This window comes from Copadichromis virginalis, linkage group LG19, assembly GCF_057382275.1.
Source record: "Copadichromis virginalis isolate Kocher_CV1m ecotype Utaka linkage group LG19, C_Virginalis_male_GT1.1, whole genome shotgun sequence".
Lineage (NCBI taxonomy): Eukaryota > Metazoa > Chordata > Actinopteri > Cichliformes > Cichlidae > Copadichromis > Copadichromis virginalis.
Window position 1 is genome coordinate 31,112,375 of NC_140636.1, and position 21,507 is coordinate 31,133,881.

Consider the following 21,507-nt stretch of genomic DNA (forward strand, 5'->3'; position numbering starts at 1 on the left):
CCTGTGTAGAGGAACATGAAATGCTCTTGTAGGACCACCAGCACTCAAAGCTCCTGCAAATCTTTGGACATCGGCATTACTTTTTTACTTCTGTCTGGAAAATACTTCTAAAGGTAGGCGTTTCCGATTTTGAAATACTGTATAGTTTTCAAGTAAAAACGCTTTCTTAGAGTTACTAAAAAGCTGTGTGTGTGTACTTGGTTTATGCAAATGTAGTTCTAAATGCAGCTTTGCAGTCTCTTTTTTATTTATTTTCAGTGGAAGGAAATTCTCACTTCTAATTCCACTATTTTAATTCTGAAATATACAGATACATATAAACCAAGCCTTGCTTTTTATGAATGATTTTTTTATATTAGCATTTCCTTAAATTGTTTTGTTTCTCCAGCATAGCCCCCTAATCATCCCATGTAGAAGAATGACCGGTGAGAAACTGTTACTGCCAATGATACTAATGTCTGTAGTGATGAGTTTATTACCAATGCAGACATCATATGGACAACACTTGCCAGAGGAGTCTTGCACTGTTCAGATCCTTGTCCCTGGACTCAAAGGCATGTAGCTCTTTGTTCTTTCTTACAAAATGCATACCAGACACCTTAAAAACCAAGAATAGACTCTATCTGATATAATAATTGTTTTTCTTCTGCTCTAAAAGGAGAACCCGGAGAAAAAGGACAAAAGGGAGCACCTGGGAGACCAGGAAGAGTTGGTCCGCCAGGGGAGACTGGTATATTTTATGCAGTTGCACCAAAAAAATATATTATAGAATGTGTTTGTTTGTTTTGTGAGTAAAAGTGCATTCCCCTAAAATGCAAATCTTTAAAGAGAGAATATTTTCCACATGCCCACATTTATAGATCTCCTCATTTTCTCATTACTACCACTAATACAAGAAAAACTGGGGTAAAGATCACATTTCTCGGGCTGATAATGTGCCGTTACATCACTACCAGGCCATCCAGAAATGGTCAAGTGTTTATATTAGGGTAAGAGGTCAAATGAGAAATGGTTTGTGGAATCCAGAGCTGTGGACAAGTGTTTATGGAAGACCTTAATGAGGAGTGAAGGGTGTTCTCTGAAGCATATTCATCATTTTAATTAATTAACCTTTAGTGAAAGTAAAGATTTATTGTTTAATATATATAATTTTGCTTTCATTTGTGCTGTTTTAAGTTTGTCTTGACTATAAGATATACAGTATGTCTCTATCTTCATATGAACAATTTACTCATGTTGCATTCTTTTTAGGTCCACCTGGGGTCAAAGGACACAAAGGCATTATGGGACGTTATGGAAAAGTTGGCCCAAGTGGAATGAAAGGTGCTATAAGAAGCAGAGATGTACTGTCTGCACACTTTTTCAGGAATGCATCAATTATTTGTTTAGTGTGTTTTTATGATTGATAAATATTTACATCTCTGACGCAGGATCCAAGGGAGATCCAGGTGACCCTGGTACAAGGGGCCCAGACGGAGAGCCAGGTGGGTTCTAAAACCATCTTATTTTGTTTGTCAAACAGATGGCAGCAGGATTAGACAGACACATCTGTAAATGAATAAAGTCAACTTTGTGATAGTCCCACACATTTTTGTCTTATCAGGGGTTCCCTGTGAGTGTGCGCCAATTAGAAGGATGATTGGAGAAATGGACATTCTTGTGGCTCAGCTTTCCTCAGAACTAAAATTCATTAAAAATGGTAAAAGATTTGCAGTCTTTAAAAATGCTTTTGTATTTTAAAAAAAATATTTATCAGTTTTGGTATTTTGCTGATTTCCTGTCCTATAGAATTGAAAATGTGGGCATGTCAATGTGAAATTTATAGAAATACAAGTGCTCATTTTTCAGCACTGCCCTCCCCTGCAGCTGTTGCTGGCATTAAGGAAACAGACAGTAAAGTCTATCTGTTGGTGAAGGAAGCGAAGCGCTACACCGAGGCTGAGGGCTACTGCCAGACGAGGGGAGGGCACCTGGTCATGCCGAAGGATGAGGGAGCAAACGCAGCCATCGCAGGGTATATAACCGACGCTGGCCTGAGCAGAGTTTACATTGGCATTCATGACCTCGAGCGCGAAGGTGTTTTCACCTACGTAGATCACTCTCCCATGACCACTTTCAGCAAATGGAGAAAAGGAGAACCCAACAATGCCTATGATGATGAGGACTGTGCTGAGATGGTGACCTCTGGGGAGTGGACTGATGTGGCGTGCCACCCGACAATGTATTTTGTTTGTGAATTTGACAAGGACAACATCTGAGGCCAGTATATGTTAAACAGACTGCAGACTGGACAAATGTAATGGAGCAAAAACTGTAATCTTATTATTTTGCTGTATCCTCTATCTGTAAATATGAATACGAAATGATACGCAAGTTGTGCAAAGTAGTATACTTTCAACTTCCTTTTTGCTTATGAGCTAATAAGCTATTTATTTTCTGAACATACAAAATATCCAAATGTTTGTAAAAAATTTTTTTACGTCCTTGATACATACTGAAATAAATTAGTGTTTCCAAAAGCATGCCAGGAACTGAGTTTTTATTTAATTCAGAAAATCCACTGAGCAATATTTGTAGCAGTACGATAGACAAACAGTGTAAATAAGCAAATATAGAGAGCTGTGGATTGTGTGGAAAAAAAAATACAATTAAAAGACATTCCAGTTGAGTGAATTTAATCAGATGAACAGAATACAGCATGCATTCCACATTCATGTGCTGTGCAATAAACATTTATACATAGTTTAAAAATAATTTTTTTGCACATTAGTTTTTGCTCTTGAACTAGTTGCGCTTATTTACTGCAGCAGTTAAAGCAAACTTATGGAAGAAATATACGATAAATGATGCAACACAAAGCTGCAGGAGTTAACACTACTACCTCACAGAAACAAGGTTCTCGGTTTGAATCCACTGGCTGGCTTCTGTGTGCAGAAGTTGGGCTCTTGGTGTCCAGGCTTCCTCCCACAGTCCAACGACGTGCATGCTAGTTTAACTGCTGGTTCTGAATTGGTCAGATGTGAGTGTGAACAGCTATTTGTCTCTGTGAGTTAGCCCGTCAATAGACTGGCGACCATGAACATGTATACATGCATGTCGCAAAATACTTATATGGCTTACATTATGTTTTAATCATTAAAGTGACCCATTTTATATTATTGTAAAATAACAAAATAATTACTTTTCTGTTGTAATTTCCACATGGACCATCGCCACCCAGTGGGCGAAAGCTCATCTTACAGCAAAAATCCCTTACAGGGGACTGAAGTCAGTGGCTGCTCCACATTTTATCTGTTATGTTAAGGAAAGCACAGGTGTTACAAAAAAACAATAACTGTCATGCTAAAAGTGCAGAAGCCAGGAAATTCATTAATTTTAATGTTTACAGTTGTTCTTCTATTAGGTTGATTTTAGGCTGTTCTGTAGCACTGCATAAATACCAAGCAGTAATTGGTATATGTGCTAAATATGTTAAACATGAATCATATCAAAGTCAAATCATTGCGACAATGTCCTTCTGAAGTATGCAAACATCCTAACGAGTGAACACGGTAAGGTTCTCATGTATTATCCAGCGAGCAATGCAATTACACCGGAGTCACCTTACATCTTTATAACATTCACTCTGCACCTTAGTGTGCTGTAATAAATGGGAGTTTTAAAATGGATGGCACTGACCTTTAAGAGCGCCAAAGGAAACTCACCCACTGCTTCCCCTTGATTCCTGACATGACATATCACACTTTGGCTAAGCACAATTTGAATCAGTTACCCTACGACATGTATCCTGGCTAAGAACTGATAAGAACTAATTGCTGGAGACTTTTATGACTTTGCATAAAATTCTGAAAACCATTTGATGCAGTGTCTAAAACCTGATCACATACTAAGCACATTGACATATTCTCGATTTGTAGTGTTAAATTAATGCTGTCAGTTTTTTTTTATATAAAAATAATTTGCCACCTAAAGTTTAAAATAAAAATAACAGATTACACATGACAATAATATGACAGCCTATTGTTTGCTGAATGACAGAAACAAGATATAACATACCTTAGATTAGTTTGACATTTTCATCTTTGAAAATCCTCCAACGGTTTGGTTGTGTGACTAATAGGAGATGTCTTGCGGCCCTGGCAGCTATTGTTTTAGGATGGGTGTCCCAGCTGAGATGATATCCTATTGCATCCCTCTAAGAAGAGGAATTTGAATATGCATGATGCATTTCTCCTAATAAAGCAGAACACCAGTCCCTTAAGAAATGAATAATTAATGCTGAGATGAATTATGTATTTAATTGACCAGGAGTTGTCCGCCATAAACCAATTAAGTGCCATTGTTGCAGCAATCTCTGGTTACCTTTGTAGTAAACAGTTTGGACAGCTCTGTCTAAAAGTGAAGGGGCTGCAGTCACTCTGCTACAGTTGTAATATACAATAGGAGTCTGTCAAAAATTTGAATGGGATACATGTTTTCTTCAAAAAAGAATACACTTCTTTGGCTTTCTATTATATTTATTATCACCGTTATACACTTACAATAGATTTTGGAGGAGGGCATAAATGGTAAACCATATGGCATGGATCATGAGGAAAGATCTATAGTAGCCTTGTGTTAAACTTAAGTTGGCTTTGTCAGACAGAATATGTGTAGATTTCATTATTTTCAACATTTACATATGTTATGAGTGTATATAAATAAACACTGAGAGAAGATTGGAGTCAAACAGTAAATGTGTTTTATATTAGCGGATTAAACCTGGGAAAAAACTGCATCCCAAAAGGATGTACAGTGCTTAAAAAAGTTATTATGCATGCGAAAGTATCCTTGGGCAAGATTCCGAACCCGCAGTTACTCCCATTTATAATATGCCATAAACGTAAGAAAAAAAGGGGGAAAATAGAAATGTGTTGAAAACACGTTTAAAGCTAAAAAAGTACTGAATTGAATTCACCATAACATTTCTGTCTGTTCAGGAATGAAAGTAAATAACAGCAATTTGGGATCTAAAAAATGAAGATAATAACAATAATAAAAAATAAACGACATATGCTTTGTTACAGCGTACTTTACATTGGGTAGTGGCCTAATAAATGTATTAAGCAATGAAATTCACCGCTGTGTTCTGTCAATTAGTTTCTCGTTAAATACCATGAGATTGAATCAGCCAGCTGGTAATGAAAATTAAAAATGAGTTTGTTTGTTTTTTAATACAGACCTATGAGCGGTTTAGCTAAATATGTAAAACCCACTGGGGTCACCCCACTGGTTGCCTTGGTAGCACCAGAGGTTTGGTATCGAACACTAAATTAACCTTAGCTACACAACAGAAGACACGACGAAGACGTGGATACGTATCTTAATACTACACCTCTCATGTGGAAGAACTGAGAAGCTGTCTCCAGTTACGTCTCCGGAGGCCAACAGAGCTGACACATTAACTTCTGACACCAAGGGCCACCGCTGTTTGTTGTTTGAAATCGTTCCCATTAGCTAACACAAGTATGCCCAGCACAACAGGGAGAAGTGACTTGCCACCCACAAAAATAATCGTCGTCTACAGGAACGGAGATGCCTATTTTCCCGGCAGGAAAGTAGTTCTGAATCCGCGGTACGTGCCATACTTTGACAACTTTTTGACATCTCTGACCAAAGGGATTGAAGCACCTTTTGGCGCTGTGAGGAGGCTCTACACCGCCACACAAGGCCACCAAGTTCACCATCTGGATGACCTTCAGCACGGGAGTGAGTATGTCGCGGCCGGAAATGAGGCGTTCAAGAAACTGAAGTAAGTGTCATGTTTTAGGGGTGTCCTGTCTGAGTTTACTTGTATATACTGGAATCTACAGGTTTTTTCTTTAGCTTCATTTGTTGGCAAGGGGATTTGACTAGGCTGGTACTTAATATTCATTAAAACGCTCTGAATATGTCAGCTTATCTTAAATAAAGTCTAATCTGTCTTTAAATGTGATCTTTTGGACCCAGTATTTTAGTCTAGTCAGCAGAGCACTGATCTTGAGCATACTTTTACATATATAACTATTTGATTTCAATTAGTTTTATCAGATCTAAAGATGCCTTACTCCCACATCCTTGCATAAGTTTCCTTGTACCTAAAGGTAATTTGATTTTTTTATTGCCTTCAAGTTATTGTGAAATAGCAGCCAAGAAGCCACAGAATAAGAAAAAAGAACAGGTAGGAGCAATGTTTTGTGTGTGTGGTCAGTTATAGTGAAACTTTTTTCATGTGTCCTTGTTTTAAGTTTAACCATTCTGCCTGAATGCTGATGCCATCCTTAAAATCTAAGTTGCTCATGAAGGTCCTGTCGAGACACATAAGATTAGATTTTGAGTGACGTGCTGAAAAAAAACCCCCCACTCAGTTCCTCCTTTATGAAATTTTCAGATCCAACCTGTTGTTCACAGCAGGATAGTAGTTTCTGCCCGCTGGAAGAGAACTGCTGATGAGTCTTGCACAATAAAGTGAGTATTGATTTTAAACTGCATACATATTTTTCCACGGTGTTAAAAGAATAATGTTCTCTGCCGTGCTGTGCAATGCAAGAAACAATTCCATTTATTTATTCATGGATCTTTGTGTGTCGTGTTTTGTTTCATAGTGTCTTCACCAACGGAGAAGTGCTGGTTCCTCCGGCTCGAATACGGATCCCAAAGTATACCCTTAGAAGCTGGGAAAACGTTTTAGCTATGGTGACAGAGAAAGTGCGTCTTCGCACGGGTGCTGTTTTCAGGTAATGTCAGGACATTTAGTCATACATCATTTTTAAACTAGTTAACTGGAGTATCAGTGAAGGTTGTTTTCCTCTTGCCTTCTAATTTAGAACGTAATGTGATTAGTGGACACTTTACAGTCAATTTAAATGCAGAAAAATGATACTTGGGAAGGAGAGTAGAGGGACTTTTGCAATTAATTAGAGATCGAGACCATGTGTGGTTGTGATGTATTCAATAGATTTCATTCAGGCAAAGACGTAGCTGAAACTATCACTAAACATTACTGCAGTGAGTTGTTTTTCTTTATTTGAGCTTTCAGGCTTTGCACATTAAATGGACACCCTGTCTCCGGTCCCACTGAACTGGAGAACAACCACTACTATGTTGCAGTCGGTTCAGAAAAGTTTAAGGCTCTCCAATATTACCAGTGTGTCCCCAGGAGGGATTTGCTTAGGGAAAATAACATGACTGAAGGGTACGAGATGTGATCTTTCATGGCTTTTTCTATATGTCCAGAATAAACACTGGATTTGATTTTATTTCGATAAAGAAAGCAAAAATGTGTTTGTCAGTATTGTTTTTCCTTTTCTTCCCTGCAGCCAAGGCATCCTGCCCAGTACCAAAATCAAAAGATGTGCAAAGAATGTGGTGAGTGTTGATGCACTTTGCCATCTGGTCCTTCACGTTCTCCTAACGTGCTAAATTGGTACCCTTTTCCCCCTGAACTCCCTCCGGGTCATTGTTGTAACACTTTGTTAGACTCACAGTTGAAAAGCGTATCTTTGCACACACAGCATTTCAATTAACATTTCCCACGTGTGAGACTTGTTGTGGGGGCGCAATTCGTTATGAAACACCACTATCATCAATCACTGTCTGCAGGAGGCATTGAGTTACCGTTGCTTTCCAGTTTGATGGGTAATTCCCACAGAGACAGGCTGGCCCACTTGATCAAGTGCAGTGAGCCTCATAGACAGATCATATGCACAAGGGGGACTTCGTTTACAGCAAACTAAAAGAAAAAGAAATCTCTTATTCAAACAAGAGCTGGGACTATTTGTATTGTGATTAAGTTGACAGTGAAATGCTGCGAACCCATACGGGGATTGCGCTGCTGTGGGCCCGAGATGAACACCAAATCACGTGATGAAGATGAGAACATGCCCACTCAGCAGGTCTAGGTAGAGATGGGCCCCACTGTGACAAATGTGCCTGACATGTGATTTTTATAACCATGAAAGATGACAGTGCTCTGGCAGATGTCAATTTTTGTTAGATATAGAAAAATGTCCCTTGCTTTATCTCCAGCTTTATCTGCATTGGATTGCCTTTGAATTTAGAAATAATTTGAATATTTATTAGTTATATATAAAAGATCTCTTCATTATATTAACAGCTATGCAGCCATAAAGCAGTAGATGAAAATTACATTGTTACGCAACTTTGCTTATCTGATACATTAGCTAATAAGACACAACAACCACAACTTTTGCCATTTCACTTAGTACCATGAGGTGGAGACAGAGACAGAGCTATGCCTGTGTTTTGCATCCTTCGTTTCAGTGTAGTGTTAGTCATTCACTAGACATGAGGCTGCCACATTTTACTTTCCTCGCCTCTGTGTCTGATCCCTCATGAATTTGTAAACATGATCTGACCAGTTAATAAGGGCCTTTCAGAGGGGGAGATATGCAAGTGACAAAAAATTACCCAATCTGTCTTGATCTGTCAGCTGTTTAGCTTACTGATTACACATACATTTATAGGGTCGTGTCCATCATTAATTTCAGTTTGACCTCACAAAACAACAGCAGTCTGATTTGAAACGCCCGTAAAAAAAGACCCTTTAAACATGCCCACTGAGGTTGTGTAAAATGTAACCTTGCTCTGCACGGGAGCCGTGTCTGTCCTGTCCGCACCGGCGGCGGACCCGTTTCTGCACTGCTGGACGGGACATCTGGTGTGGAGCAACCACCGACTAAACTGACAGCTCTGCAGAGTGTAATAATGAAACTCTCCAGCACATCGTGTTCCCATTGGAAGCAAGCATGCTGTATATGCTGAGTTAAGTGTTTTACAGACATGATGAGGTAGAAACTTTTGAGGTAGACATAGCATAAAGAGAAGATTAATAGGGGAGAGAGGAATACAAAGAGACAAAGCGAAAAAGAGAACAACGGCGTGCATCGTGCAGTACACTTAGTTATTATGGCAATCGTTATTATGGCAGTTAAGCAGTGCTTTATATGTGCTCCACATAAAGAGCCCTGTGTAAAAAAAAAAAAAAAAGCCCAGAAAGGCTGACTAAACCTTTAATATCTGTGCTTTCTGACATCATTGATGATTTGCTGCTTCTCCTCGTTTCCTCTGTTTCCCATGTATGAGCTCATTGGTTAGGGGAAATAGCAATGCCCCGAGGAAGACTTTACCCCCTCGCTGCTGCCAGTGTGTCTACTCACTGAGGACTCGGCCCTGGGAGTGGCTCAGACTGATATCACAGTCAGTATGGCTGGAGGCTGGTCAGTCCAATTGTTTAGGACCCCCTTTTTTCCCCTGGCTATCATATCACCGTGTCCTCTTGTTGACTCCAGTTTTTGGCCACACGAGAGAGCCACAGATTACCTGCTGTCCAGCCCTCCTGAGCCCCCTTCACACTAACTCTAGCACTCTCTTTGTCTTTCTCTCTCTCTGTCTCTGGAGCCTGATGACACACACAGTTGTCTGCTCCCGCAGGACCTGGTACTGTAGATATGTAATGCAGACCGAGAGGCTATACTGTATGACCTCAGCTTTTCCACTGCCATGTCTCTACTTCTGCTGCTGCTTGTTTTTGCAATCTTCCGGCTCCTTCAGCACCCCTCGTCCTCTGCTTTCTCCTCCCCTGTGCCCTGCTTGCCACTCTCCCTGAGCGAGACAGCTTTGGATTGAGCTCGGTTTATTTAAATACCATCTATTTACATCTCACCGCAAGCAAGAAAACAAGCTGCTCAATATTTGATGGGCCAGATAGAGTTTGATTTAAAACTTTATCGCAAAGTTGTTTCACATCACTCGCAGATGAACCGAGGTTACAGGAGCTGAATTAGCAGCTTATCACCGCGACGGTGCCACTGCTCCTTTGTCTTTGATCTCATGCGGCCGCGGACACCGCCGCGCTAGAACATGAACTCTCTTTCAACTCTCCTCCTCTGAATATAGCAGACAAACTTCACACTTCTTTTGTTCTTTTACTTTTTTTTTTCTCCCTCAGCCCACTAACGGCTGTATAAATTCAAAAGAATATCAACAGACTTTGCCTCTGCATTAAAGTAAGCAAACAAGTGCAGAAACAACGCCGCTATTCCCCGGACTCCATGTTAGTGAGCTTGCAAACACCACTGCCAGAAGTGTATTCTGGTGGAAGCCCGAGATCACTACACTATCCCCCGAGCCAGCCCAGGGATCCTGCAGTAAAGAGCACTGTAGCTGAAAAGTCACATTAAGTCAGCTCTCTCTCTCGATCTCTATGTCTGTGTCTCTCATTCTCTGTAAGGGAGACATACCTCACCTTGCTACCTGCGGAGGGGATGAGGAGCCTGCGAGGAGAAAATTGCCTTTTGTGGAAGCATTAATTCAGATGTGTACCCTGCTGTCTGAACATCACTGAACTCTCCCCACTGCTCTCTCTCTCTCTTCTCTTCCTCTCTCACTCCTTTGCTCTCCCACCATGCAACTGAGTCCCAAACCTTTTTTTTCCTCCCCTCCCCATCAATAACCTTCTGCTGTCTGCTGCTGAAGAATAAGTTATTCCCTACGACTCCCTCCCTTTCCCTTTAAGCTTGTTTGGATTTTCATTGTTTGATCTGGGTTGATAAATAAGACAAATGCAGTTAGAAATTCATGGCTGCCCTATTTCATCAATAAATGATTAGTTTGCCACGCTCCCTAGTGATTGATAGGTTGTGCACGGGATGTATTGGAACCAGATGAATTCAATACAGTAGGAGTCAGCGGGGAGTTACAAAACATATCAGCTCATGAAAAATTGAGGTCAATGGAAAATGTAAAAAAGCTGCTGAAAAAAGAGGAGAAACAAGCCTTCCTGTCTTGTTTTCTTGTTTTACTTCTTCCTCTTTACAAAATGAGCGATAAGTCAATGATGAATCACAGACCGAATGTGAGGACATATACCTTAATCCGGGCCTCTCTGCTCTCCTCTCTTTTGTACCTCCATGTGGTTTGCTCAGACAAGCTCTGGAGAAGACCTTGAGCACACAGCCAGGGGCCAGACAAAGAAACTCACAGCCAAGGCAGAGAGAACCAAACAACAAGGGCAGGTGTCCAAGAACCCAGTTCTCTTCCCCCCAGTGGGTAAGCAGAGCACTATAGAAATATTGTCTTTACTGCCTCGCTCTCTAGCCCCTCTGTCCGCAGAGTTTTTGTTTTCTTTCTTTTTTGTTGTTGTTGTTGTTCTTCAACACTTTCTTCTTCGCTATGATGACAGAAAGAAACCTGTTGGATTTTGAAGACCATCTATGCGCTTTGTGTAAAGCATGTTTGTGTTTGCAACTGTACATTTGTAAGTCTTCTGTGTGTGTAAGTAAAGAGATGTAACTCCTAGTCTGTGCTGATAATGCAGAAAATCTGCCATTTGGCAGGTGAAGGAGATTTCTTTGGAATCTCAGCCTGTTCTTTTTAAGTCCAAACAGAACAGAGCTGTGCGCCGTTTCAAAGGAACACTGCTCTTTTCTGTGAATATTAATAAAGAAAAAGACTTCAAACACTATCAAGGGGGCTTAAATCATAGATGAATTCAATCAGGCCATTTTGTTAACTATCTAGGGGGAAACAAAAATGCTCTTATTATCTCTTGATGCAGGAATCAAGATGGTAATGAGTTATTAATCTTAAGCAACACTGACAGAAGTAAAGACAAATATTCTTTGTGTGCTTTAAATGTGATACTCAGTATATCAATAATAATAACACTGTCTGTATCTACTCATGCAGTTGTTGTTGTGCCATCTGTGCGCAGTAGTACGATTGCTTCACTTGAAAAACACATACTGGTATGGTAGCATTCGCAGGCTAATTGCTACTGTTTGAATCCTGCCATGATTTCATATGTTGTGACTGAGATACTCAGTTCTCAGGACACATTTCTGCTTATTACTGTATCTGTAACCACATTAGCAAAGTCCCTAAAGTTAAAAAGCAAAGTTTTATGTCTTCTTTATAATTATATCAGCTCTTAAAACCCTTCATACAGACAATAGCTCTGTGCAGTGTTCACAAGATTAATCTGGAATGAGGTCAGAGATTTAAGACTTTTTATAGATTTCTAGACAAAAAAGTAATTCTAAGCTTTTTTGTGGTTGTGTAAATGTCTCTTTTCACTTAACACATGAAGCAGAGGCATTTTTTGTTTACATTGTCTTTTAGTGTTTTCGATGATAAATCTTGCATGTGTGGTTATTTATTATTTAAATTAAATTACTTAGGGCAATTGAAGTAGATTTAAGTTCAAGAGCATGTTTCATTATTCACATTCTACGCCGTATCAGATCTAGCAGACGAAAAGGAATTTGTTTACAAGGGTGACGTTGCTGTATGAGGCACGTCCCCACATGCATCAAGAGCAGCCTGTCACTGTCAGGATGTAACCCTGGACCAAAAGTTCACGCCGGCTGGCCATATTTGTGGCAGGGCAGCTGTGGCTTTCTGTGGCCCTTAAGTCTGGGGGACCACTATAAATAAATAAATGGCTTGACAGCAACATTGATCTCTTGTGAAGTTGAACAGGAGTAGAGAGGAGAGAGAAAGCGAGTGTGTAGAAGAATGAGACGGCGACTGCCAGCAGATGAGGTAATTGTGATTAATCACTTTTCTCAGAGGGCAGCGTGTTCAATGCACAAAACAAAAGGAGTGAGATGGCAGGAGCAGCAGAGGTGCAGGAAGACCGCCAGTTGAAGGTGGATCTGCCAATTGATCAGGTAAAACATAATCCCATACTGTAGCGCTACAGTCTGATGAGGTCCTTAAAGCTCGCAGTTATTTAACAGCTTGGCCTGATATCAGACAGGAAATAAGAAGTGATTTGAGTGTGAAAACACAGCACTGCCAGAGAAAAACATAACCCACGTGAACATGGAGAAACATGTAAAGCTCCTTGGCTCCTTGCGGATTTTATTACGCTTTATATGTCAGTTATTATAATTTTTACAGCTCGTCATTGGAGACACACTAAAGTATACAAGTTGATCATCACAACAAGCTGTTTGCATTTGATGTAAAATGAAAGGGTTAGATGAAAGACGTGCCTGCAGCTTTAGTAACCTCTCTCCCCCCCATCGGTGTTCTTCCTATTAAGCTTTACCTTTCTGTATGTTTCCCAACATCAAACGGAATTGCGAATATACTTCTAGTACAGTATAATACTATTTTCTGCTCAGAATAAGGGCTCATGAATGCTCAGCAGAACAAGCTACATAAATATATAAATATTGTAAAATCAATACAGCACTACAGTACAGTGTAAGCCAAAGGGGATCTTGTGTGTTTTTTCCCCCTCCCTGCAGGTTGAGGCCAAGATAGTTGAAGAGGAGTATGAAGATGGGAATCGTTGTGCGAGTTCCTGCAAGGCCTCCCTCCGTGATTCAGATGACTCGAGTACGCAAAGGTCTTCCACCACAGATTCCGGGAAAAATGTAAGTACACTTATTATTAGTTTAATGCAGTTAGTATTTCACATTCAGTTCATTTTTACTTTATTATTATGTCCAATTTTCTCATTTCCTTTTGGATTAGGTCACATAAAAAATGGTCTAACCAGCAATTATGGTAATGATCATTTCCATAATTGTAATAGGGTCACATAGACCTGCTTTCAGCAACTATACTTTCACTTAATGCACGTGTAACATTTTTTTCTGTCTCCATGGTTATTTTGGTGTATTTGCTATTTACTAACACAATCTTTCTAAGGGGCAGAAGGGAACATTAAAAGGTACAGAACACATTACTAGTACTACAAAGGATTTAAATTACCTGTGTCTCAGTTACGTTTTTGTAGGACGCGTTTAGAGCCAAGCTGTCGCCCCAGATACTGCAAATCATGGAGTTTTCATGGTTGAAAAAGAGGCCCATAATAATAATATGCAGTTGTATTTGATGTCTGTCCTTTACTCTGGTTATTGTGCGCATTAACATTGATGAAGTGGCGAGTGAGCTGTGTATACAGATGTTGTTGCACGGATCTGTGGTCCCCCCGAAATTACGCTCATTTAAATAAACTTATTTTGCTCTAATAATCCTCGAGGGACAGCGATATGAAGCCGTGTAACTGTGATAAATGCACACAATAGTTGGGTGATATTACTATTCCATGCAATTTCATTCGGCTTTGAAATGAGAAGATATTGAGTCTTATTTAAGCAATCAATAACCTAGAACATTTCGTTTTAATGAAAACTATAATTTTAAGCAGTGGCAATTACACCGTAGGGGAATGTTTTGGTGTGGTGATGATTTTGCTGCCGTATGCACTTTTGCAATAAAGATATTCTTCGTGGGATAATTATTGACTTCTGGGGGTCGGTTATGACCCTGGCTAAAGACCTCATCAATAGCTTAATTCATTACTTATCACTTTTAGTCATACATGAATATTGCTGATTCAGATTTACTATGGATTGGGGTGGAGTGACCATTAGATAATGGGAAATAATAATAATGATAATCCCTGTATGGACTCAGCTATGTTTGCAATAATCATCTTGCCAAGTAGCTTTTGATCTGTCAGCGAATGGAGAGTGGCATAAGATGGAATTTTAGCTGAAAGAACAAATCCTAAGCAAAAATAACTCTAGTTTGCAGTAAAAGTGTGTCAGCACTTTTAATCAGACCGGCTGCCTTACCAAACTTTGATTTGTTTATGTTCATTAATGTTTTATCAGCACTGTACTTACATTATAGTTAAATGCCTTTGTCAAGCCAGAAATAATAGCTCTGCAGGTAAGACTTACTTTACCTAACGTCTAATCATCCTTCATGCATACTCATACTTGTTTTTTCCCACTGAGGCCAAACAAGCTGTCGCTGTCTCGTTGTCAGCAACCTCATCATTTAGAGGGCTGTGAATAATAATGAGGGATAACTGCACTGCTATGACTCATACTTTCAGCTGAGTCCAGACAGATTTCCTCCCACTCCGGTGCTTGTGAAATGCCCCGTGTACTCTGTATACGTGCATGTATATGGTAGATATTGATGACCAAATTCAATTACATGATTACATTTTCAGTTGAAGCTTTAAATGATTTATTGCAGTGCATTTAAATAGTGAATACATTTGCAGACAGTACAGCGGTGAGGCGGTGCTGTGCATGTGGTATTGACCTGTGTGGTCCAGGCCAAGGAAAGAATAACGAGATTCAGCGTCTCTGCCAAGTGGAGATGTCCGCTGAGAGTGAACACAGGCTATCTTGGTGTTAGGAAGCAAAGGATGGCGGGCTGGAGCTTGATGCACATTTATCAAAGCTGCTCTTACACTCACTCCACCGACTTTTGTTGGGCTCTCTGCAGGTTGGCTTTTCCTTTAGAGTGCACTCTGTTAAGGATCTGATTGATTTCATGACGGCCTACTCTGTCTGTATTGTAGATGTCATACACTTTGAGGAAATGTGGACAAGGGTAGATTTGTACTCACCAGTGTAATATTGTGTTCACAATTATCATTTGTTTTGATTTAACAGTATCGGCTGATTTATCAGCCAGTCGGCTAAGCATTTTTTCTTAATTAATATTGTTGGAAATGCCAATGAAACTAGGTATGCTTGATCAATTGCCTTCCTCTCCTTAAGAATTTTGTGATAAAAAAAATCAAATCAATATTGACCACACCATTGATCCATTCCTCTTCTTTCTCCGTTGCATTTGTCTTTCATCTGTTTTCCTGCTGCTCTTCCATGAAGCTTAGGTTAGCCATTTCATAGACCTTAGTCTCCACATGCAAGGTCAACTATAATCAACTCTAGACAATGTCACCGCCTTGCTTTTCCAGAGAGCTAAGCGGAGGAAGACGACTCCTCTGGGCTTTTAAGGACCTGCAGTATTATACCATTCAATTACTGTTCATTAGACAGTGTACAGCCATTAATCAGACTGAGATGTTCTGCTAGTCCTCAGCGGGGACAATGAACTGGGGAAATTTATTCTGGCTTCCTGTCTAGGCCACTGTTTAGTGGTAGGGAGAGAGATGACACATGGGAGCGCGCTGAAGCTTTCAGTGCTCCACTCTCCCTGGTATCTGTTTTCAAGTGAACTTCTTCACTTCACGCAGCCCCGTCGCTGAATTTCAAAAACACGGGCTTTGTCAGAGATTTACTGCATATGTGGGAGAGTATTACAAATCTGATATATCACCGAAAGGGGAGAAAGCTGACAGATTAACTGATTAGCGCTTCATATGCATTGAATATGACTAGATGATGATATGAAAAGTGGATTTATGTTTTCCAGGAGGCTAAAGAGAGGGAGGCGTCTTCCAAGCTCGGCAGAACACGGTCGCAGATGTCCCTGTTTTTCAAGGGTATGTTCATCAAAGCATAAAGCCTGGTAGGAGATCAGTGGCAGCCCCCATGTTCCTCTCCACAGCACCTAATGCACCCATAAAGAGACCGCTAATACACTCGGCATTACCAGTTCCTCCCTGACATTGCATGTCGCTGGAACCGCAACCACCTCTCAACATCTGGGAGAGCTTTATAGCGTGCTTTATGGAGAGCATGTGGTTGAGTTTTTTTTCTTTTTGACTCCCTAATCTAAGATGACTTATTCTAGTATTAAAGGCACCTGCACATCAAGGTGTGCCATGCTCAGGGCTGGCATTGTTCACCACTCTTTATATTTCCCATGTTGTTTGCAATCTTGAACCATTCAGACAGAATAAGAATTATACATACTTATGTTACCATTAGGAAAAAAATTTTTTTAATTGGCTTTACATGAGCTGGCCTTTATATAATTATTTAAAAAAGAACATATCTGAATGAATTATGAAAAAAATGTACCATGAACTTTTTTTCCCCTTTTTATGGAGGTGAGAGTAACCTAGCTGAACCTCAACCAAAACAATGACATTCTCCTTTCTTGGGGAATGTGCCTTGCAGTTGGTTCAAGCAATTTCGTTATAATTGCCTACAGAACATTGGCTTTGATTTTTAGGACCATTCACTGGTTTCACAATATCGTCTTCTGTCCCTGGAGGAAATTCCGAAGGTGACTAAATAAAGCAGGATGCGAATCCCTGCAGGTGGTTATCTCTGTCTGCCCTTCAGTTTGAGGTTCGCTCTGTCGGTGTCCAGGAAATCACTGCATCCAGCGCTAACAGCGGGCCTCCTACCTCCCTCATCTGCCATCCATATACACTCACATATGCACAGAGTTATCTAACAGACAGGAGGTTAGATTAAATGTTTCTCTTATACAGCTGCACATGATTTTTGTGTACATACATGCATTCTCTTTCAATTATCTTCATATTGATAGTAGCAGAGGATGCAAGGCAGCCCCGTACACTCCAGTGAGTGATTTCCCTGCAGAATATCAGTGGGCACTACAGGGGGCATTCGAAATAAATCACAGCACGTTATTGCTTGCCGACTTGAGACCCACATCCACATTTTTCTGTCCCTATCACATTGCGTTGTTGTTGCTGTTTATGAATTGTTCTGCATCATTCATACCTCATATTCTCCAGCTGTCACAGTGGATCTGCAGATGACACAGATGCACAGCATAACTGGAGAGTCAGCGGAGGGAATAGGGATGTGATAGGAAATGCAAGTTATCTCTAACAGAATCATACCTGCCTGCCACCTGCTTTGCATCAAAATGTCAATATGTGAACGAGTTTTTATTCTAGAAGGTTTTTTTGGCACAGTTTTCTAAGAGCAAATCAACCATCAAAGCATTTGGCCTGCTTTTTTCCACATTTTTTTTTTAACTCAGGAGAATTGCGTCTTGATGTCCACATATAATAGGAAGAGAAACTGGCTTCAGTTTGGTGGAGATTCTCCTTCAAAAGTTATTGGCACCATGTACTATGGCTTTATAATTTATGAGAACTGTTAGGCCCTCTGACAGAAGTTGTAAAGCATCTTGACTGATTGGGTAGATATAGGATGTGTGCAGTCATGGCATATTGTTGCCTGCATGTGCGTGCGGCATGCACAGTTCCACGGCTTGCTCTGTCACAGATAAATTACTCCACACAGTCAAATTAAGTTGTTGTAAATCACCTCGTGGACCCGAGACTAGTCCTGAGTGACGACCTTTACGCCTATTTGACTTTAACTCTTATTTATGTTAATCACATCTGTATTATGCCCACAGTAAAACTGTGTCATATTTGAAAAGGTCATTGTTTTCTGGAAAAGAATAGAACTGTGACACACACACACACACACACACACAAGCTTTGTTTATTAGCACGTGAAGTAAGACTTCAAAATTTTGCATGGTTACCAGTTTTTGTGTTTTTCTTTTTCAAACTCTTTTTACAGGAAGAAAATTGAAACTTCAACATTAGTTGTTTAGATCTGCATGAGATTCACTCCAGAGGTATGCTCTATAAAAACACTATAAATGATTTCATCGATTGAACTTTTAGCTCAAATGCACAAAATATATTGTTGTGTAGTCGAGCTGCATATAAAGCACAGCAGTGTTCATTAATCATACAGCATGTACAAATTATAACAATTTGTGCACGTTACGATTACCTGGTGGGAAATGATTATGAAATCCCCGTACGAAGAGTCTGATTATAGCTTTGGCAGTAAATAATCTCATGTTCAATGGCTGTTAATCCCGTTTACTACAGAATATATAGCATATTCTTCATTTGCTTTTTATTATCTTTCAGTTTTTATTAAATCAAATATCAGACTGTCTCCACTTCCAATGACAAAAAGCAGCCTTTCTTCAAAGTTGGAAGAAAACATATGCTTTTCTTCTTATTCAGCATATACATGTCGTGAGTGGCCTTCAAGAAGCTGCGCGTCTCAATAGCAGTATGTTTTTTTTCTCTATAATTTACCATGGTGAAGAATAAGAAGGACCAAAGGCTGTGTGTTAGAAATCAGCCATTGTGATGTGAAAGAGGCATCTGTGTGTGATCTTCGCAACACTTGAGACGACAGGCTCTGTGAAGTGCACCACTGCCCAGTTACACATGAGCTTTGATTGCTAGTTTGTTCTGTGCGTAGCCCCATAGCTTTGAACTGTGTCTCAAGATGAAAGCCAACCTTGTCCACAGTATGTCCACTGCAGACTGCTGCTGTTGCTTATTTGCTTCAGGCATGATCAAGAGCTTTGGGACTATTCTTTTTTTACAGTTTTTTACCATACTGCATTATGTATAATTTATCATACAGTGGATCCTGAGACAGCACCCTGTCTCCACTCCATTTTAATTTAAAGCCTCTTCTCTCTTTCCGTATCTTGCATTGACTGTGGTCAGTGTATGATACCACTCAGGTATGTCTTTGTTGTGTCCAGTTAACAGACTTTGATATTTGTGGCATTGGAGCATGCCCACAAAAAAAAGAAGAAAAACTCAGTTCCTTTTCTCTCTCTCTCTCTCTTGTCCTCTCTTTGCAACCCTCTCTCTGTTTCTCAGAATCATAGAATACAGTGTCACACTGCTAAGGACCAGACGTCCTCATTCTCTTCTGTCTCAAGAAGCCAGCTGCTCATGTATAAGATGAAACAGTGTTATAAACCAAATAAAAATGTCTTTTCTCCTGACAGCCCCGGCGTGAATATATGGCCTCTTATTCCAGTGAATATATTGCATAATTATGTATGGTTATGAATATTACATGGAGCCTCACACTGGGTGCATGGTAAGACGCCTAATTGCAGAGTTTAATTATTAAGAAGCAAAGGTCCTGAGCGGGCTTTGCGAGAAGCACTTTTGATAAATTATTTTTTGCAGTTTTCTGATGAATTATTTTGGGGGCTTGTGTCTAATCAGCGGGCATAGTGGACGGCGTAACTGCTCTTGAGAGGGACTTATCTTCCCATGGAGAGGAATTACTATGCTGATTAAATCCACTGAAATCAACTAATAACTTAATGATATTGGAGTGGCCCAAAAAAAAAAAAAAAAAAAAGAATCATTGCCTCTCATAGTGCTGGCCATGAATAACACAAGGGCACAGTGATGGGTAGAATGAGGGCTATTGCTGTTGACCTTGGGGCACAGCTTTAATATTTCTCTGTAACACGAGGGAGGGAAAGTGTGTGATGGTATGTACTAAAGCAAACCTCATTTTAAATAGTGTCATAGTGCTTTACTTTATACTTCATATAAAGCACTTCAAGGAAAAAGTCCAGAGAGGCTGACTAAACAAGGAATAATAAACTAGATCACCCTCAAGTACTGCCAAATCCACAAAGCACAGTTGCTTGTGTAACTACAGCACTTTGCTACAGCCACATCTTCCTCTCCAGCATGTACTATAGCTTAGACACCCACACAGTGTTGCTCAAGTGTTATATATTCACTTCAAATGCTCACTGCATTGAGAAAAGTTTAAGGGTTGACCTCAGTTTTATGTCAAAAGACATTTCAAAAATGGATAAAGCAGACTTCTCCGCATGTTACCTCAAATACAGAACTATTGCACTTGATGTATTCTTCCATAAAAGCTAATGGCTGTAATGCTGACAGTAAGAGTCACTGACCCACTTAATCACAGTTCTATATCACGCTGTGATGTTGCGAAATTTAGTTCACTATAAATGTGGGATAAAATGCGAGGGAATAGCGGTGCTCCTTCCTTTCACCTCCTACAAAATGAATACTGGTCTAGCACATATGAAAGGGAGTGCAGCTGCTTTTCTTCAGATAGCACAAATATGTGAATAATTGATCGATATTGATGTGAAAATCACCTAAGTGTAACCAGGAGCTGTTTGTTTGGAAGCCTCCCATGGAGTGCAGGAGTCTAGCCATCTGCCAATAACACGTCAGTCATCGTGCGCGGCGGGCACTCTGACTGATTCACAGAGCTGAACATTTGTTCTCAGTGTGATGTTTCTGTAAATCACACATTCTGCTTTTAACCAATGCTTGACGCTTGCTTTGAATGTTTCAGGTTGGTTTCAGTCAGGGGTCCGCAATGCTGTCTGGAAGTAATGGGTATATACCGATTCGGTTTTCTAGTTGTTATATAATTGCAGTGATTATAAATTATAGATTTGTGTTTGCATTTAATCTATAGAACTCAGCGAAACAGATGATGCATCTACATACACAATGTAATACTCTGCAAAATTCTTGAGCCATGCCTCACTACACGGAAAGTCAGTATATAAGGAAAGGAAGAGTTTGTACAATCTAATGAGCTTGAAAGTCAGTATTGGGTGTTCTTTATCTCAACTCCCTTAGGCAGCTTTTGTGTAATTTCTTTGAGTAGTCTTCAGGAATAGTTTTCCAGGCCTTTTGTTCTGTTCTCTGTCAAGATAATCCCAAACTGCTTCAATAATGTTGAAGTCTGAGTTCTGGGGAGGCAAGTCCATGACTGATTGAGTTTCATTGTGTGTTTTTCAAACCTAATATACTTACTGTACTGACAGTGTGTTTGAAATCGGTGTCATGCTTAAATCAGACACGTTCCAGATGATGTTGCAGGGTGGATAAAAATCTGATGGTACTTTTCTGTCTTCATAATTCCAATCCAGTCTTGACAACCCTCCCCCCAACACTGGCCTCCTTAATGA

The 21,507-nt window shown here is 40.0% G+C and overlaps 2 protein-coding genes across 10 annotated transcripts in view; both read left to right on the forward strand.

Moving 5' to 3' along the window:
- colec11 (collectin sub-family member 11) lies at positions 1-2,522 on the forward strand. 2 transcript variants are annotated; one of them, XM_085441282.1, is made up of 7 exons: positions 1-113; positions 389-554; positions 659-730; positions 1,252-1,323; positions 1,431-1,484; positions 1,604-1,699; positions 1,849-2,522. In XM_085441282.1, exons 2-7 carry the CDS (start codon positions 419-421, stop codon positions 2,256-2,258), a joined length of 840 nt encoding a protein of 279 aa, XP_085297408.1. In that variant the 5' UTR covers positions 1-113; positions 389-418; the 3' UTR covers positions 2,259-2,522. The 2 variants fall into 2 exon arrangements, with proteins under 2 accessions (XP_085297408.1, XP_085297409.1); XM_085441283.1 differs by having other exon boundaries at positions 1,867-2,522.
- A 2,746-nt stretch (positions 2,523-5,268) lies between these two features.
- Positions 5,269-21,507, forward strand: part of dcdc2c (doublecortin domain containing 2C) — a 37,177-nt gene continuing 20,938 nt past the window's right edge. For 2 of the 8 annotated variants that reach the window (XM_085441798.1, XM_085441799.1), the window contains exons 1-11: positions 5,269-5,791; positions 6,151-6,199; positions 6,410-6,486; positions 6,624-6,755; positions 7,058-7,213; positions 7,338-7,386; positions 10,965-11,088; positions 12,610-12,710; positions 13,296-13,424; positions 16,219-16,306; positions 18,282-18,339. In XM_085441798.1, coding sequence (XP_085297924.1) covers positions 5,508-5,791; positions 6,151-6,199; positions 6,410-6,486; positions 6,624-6,755; positions 7,058-7,213; positions 7,338-7,386; positions 10,965-11,088; positions 12,610-12,710; positions 13,296-13,424; positions 16,219-16,306; positions 18,282-18,307 — 1,215 coding nt within the window. In that variant the 5' untranslated portion in view covers positions 5,269-5,507 and the 3' untranslated portion in view covers positions 18,308-18,339. Of the gene's footprint in view, positions 5,792-6,150; positions 6,200-6,409; positions 6,487-6,623; positions 6,756-7,057; positions 7,214-7,337; positions 7,387-10,964; positions 11,089-12,609; positions 12,711-13,295; positions 13,425-16,218; positions 16,307-18,281; positions 18,340-19,399; positions 19,530-21,507 lie in introns of those variants that run through there. The other 6 variants (XM_085441797.1, XM_085441800.1, XM_085441804.1 and 3 more) reach the window with 6 other exon arrangements.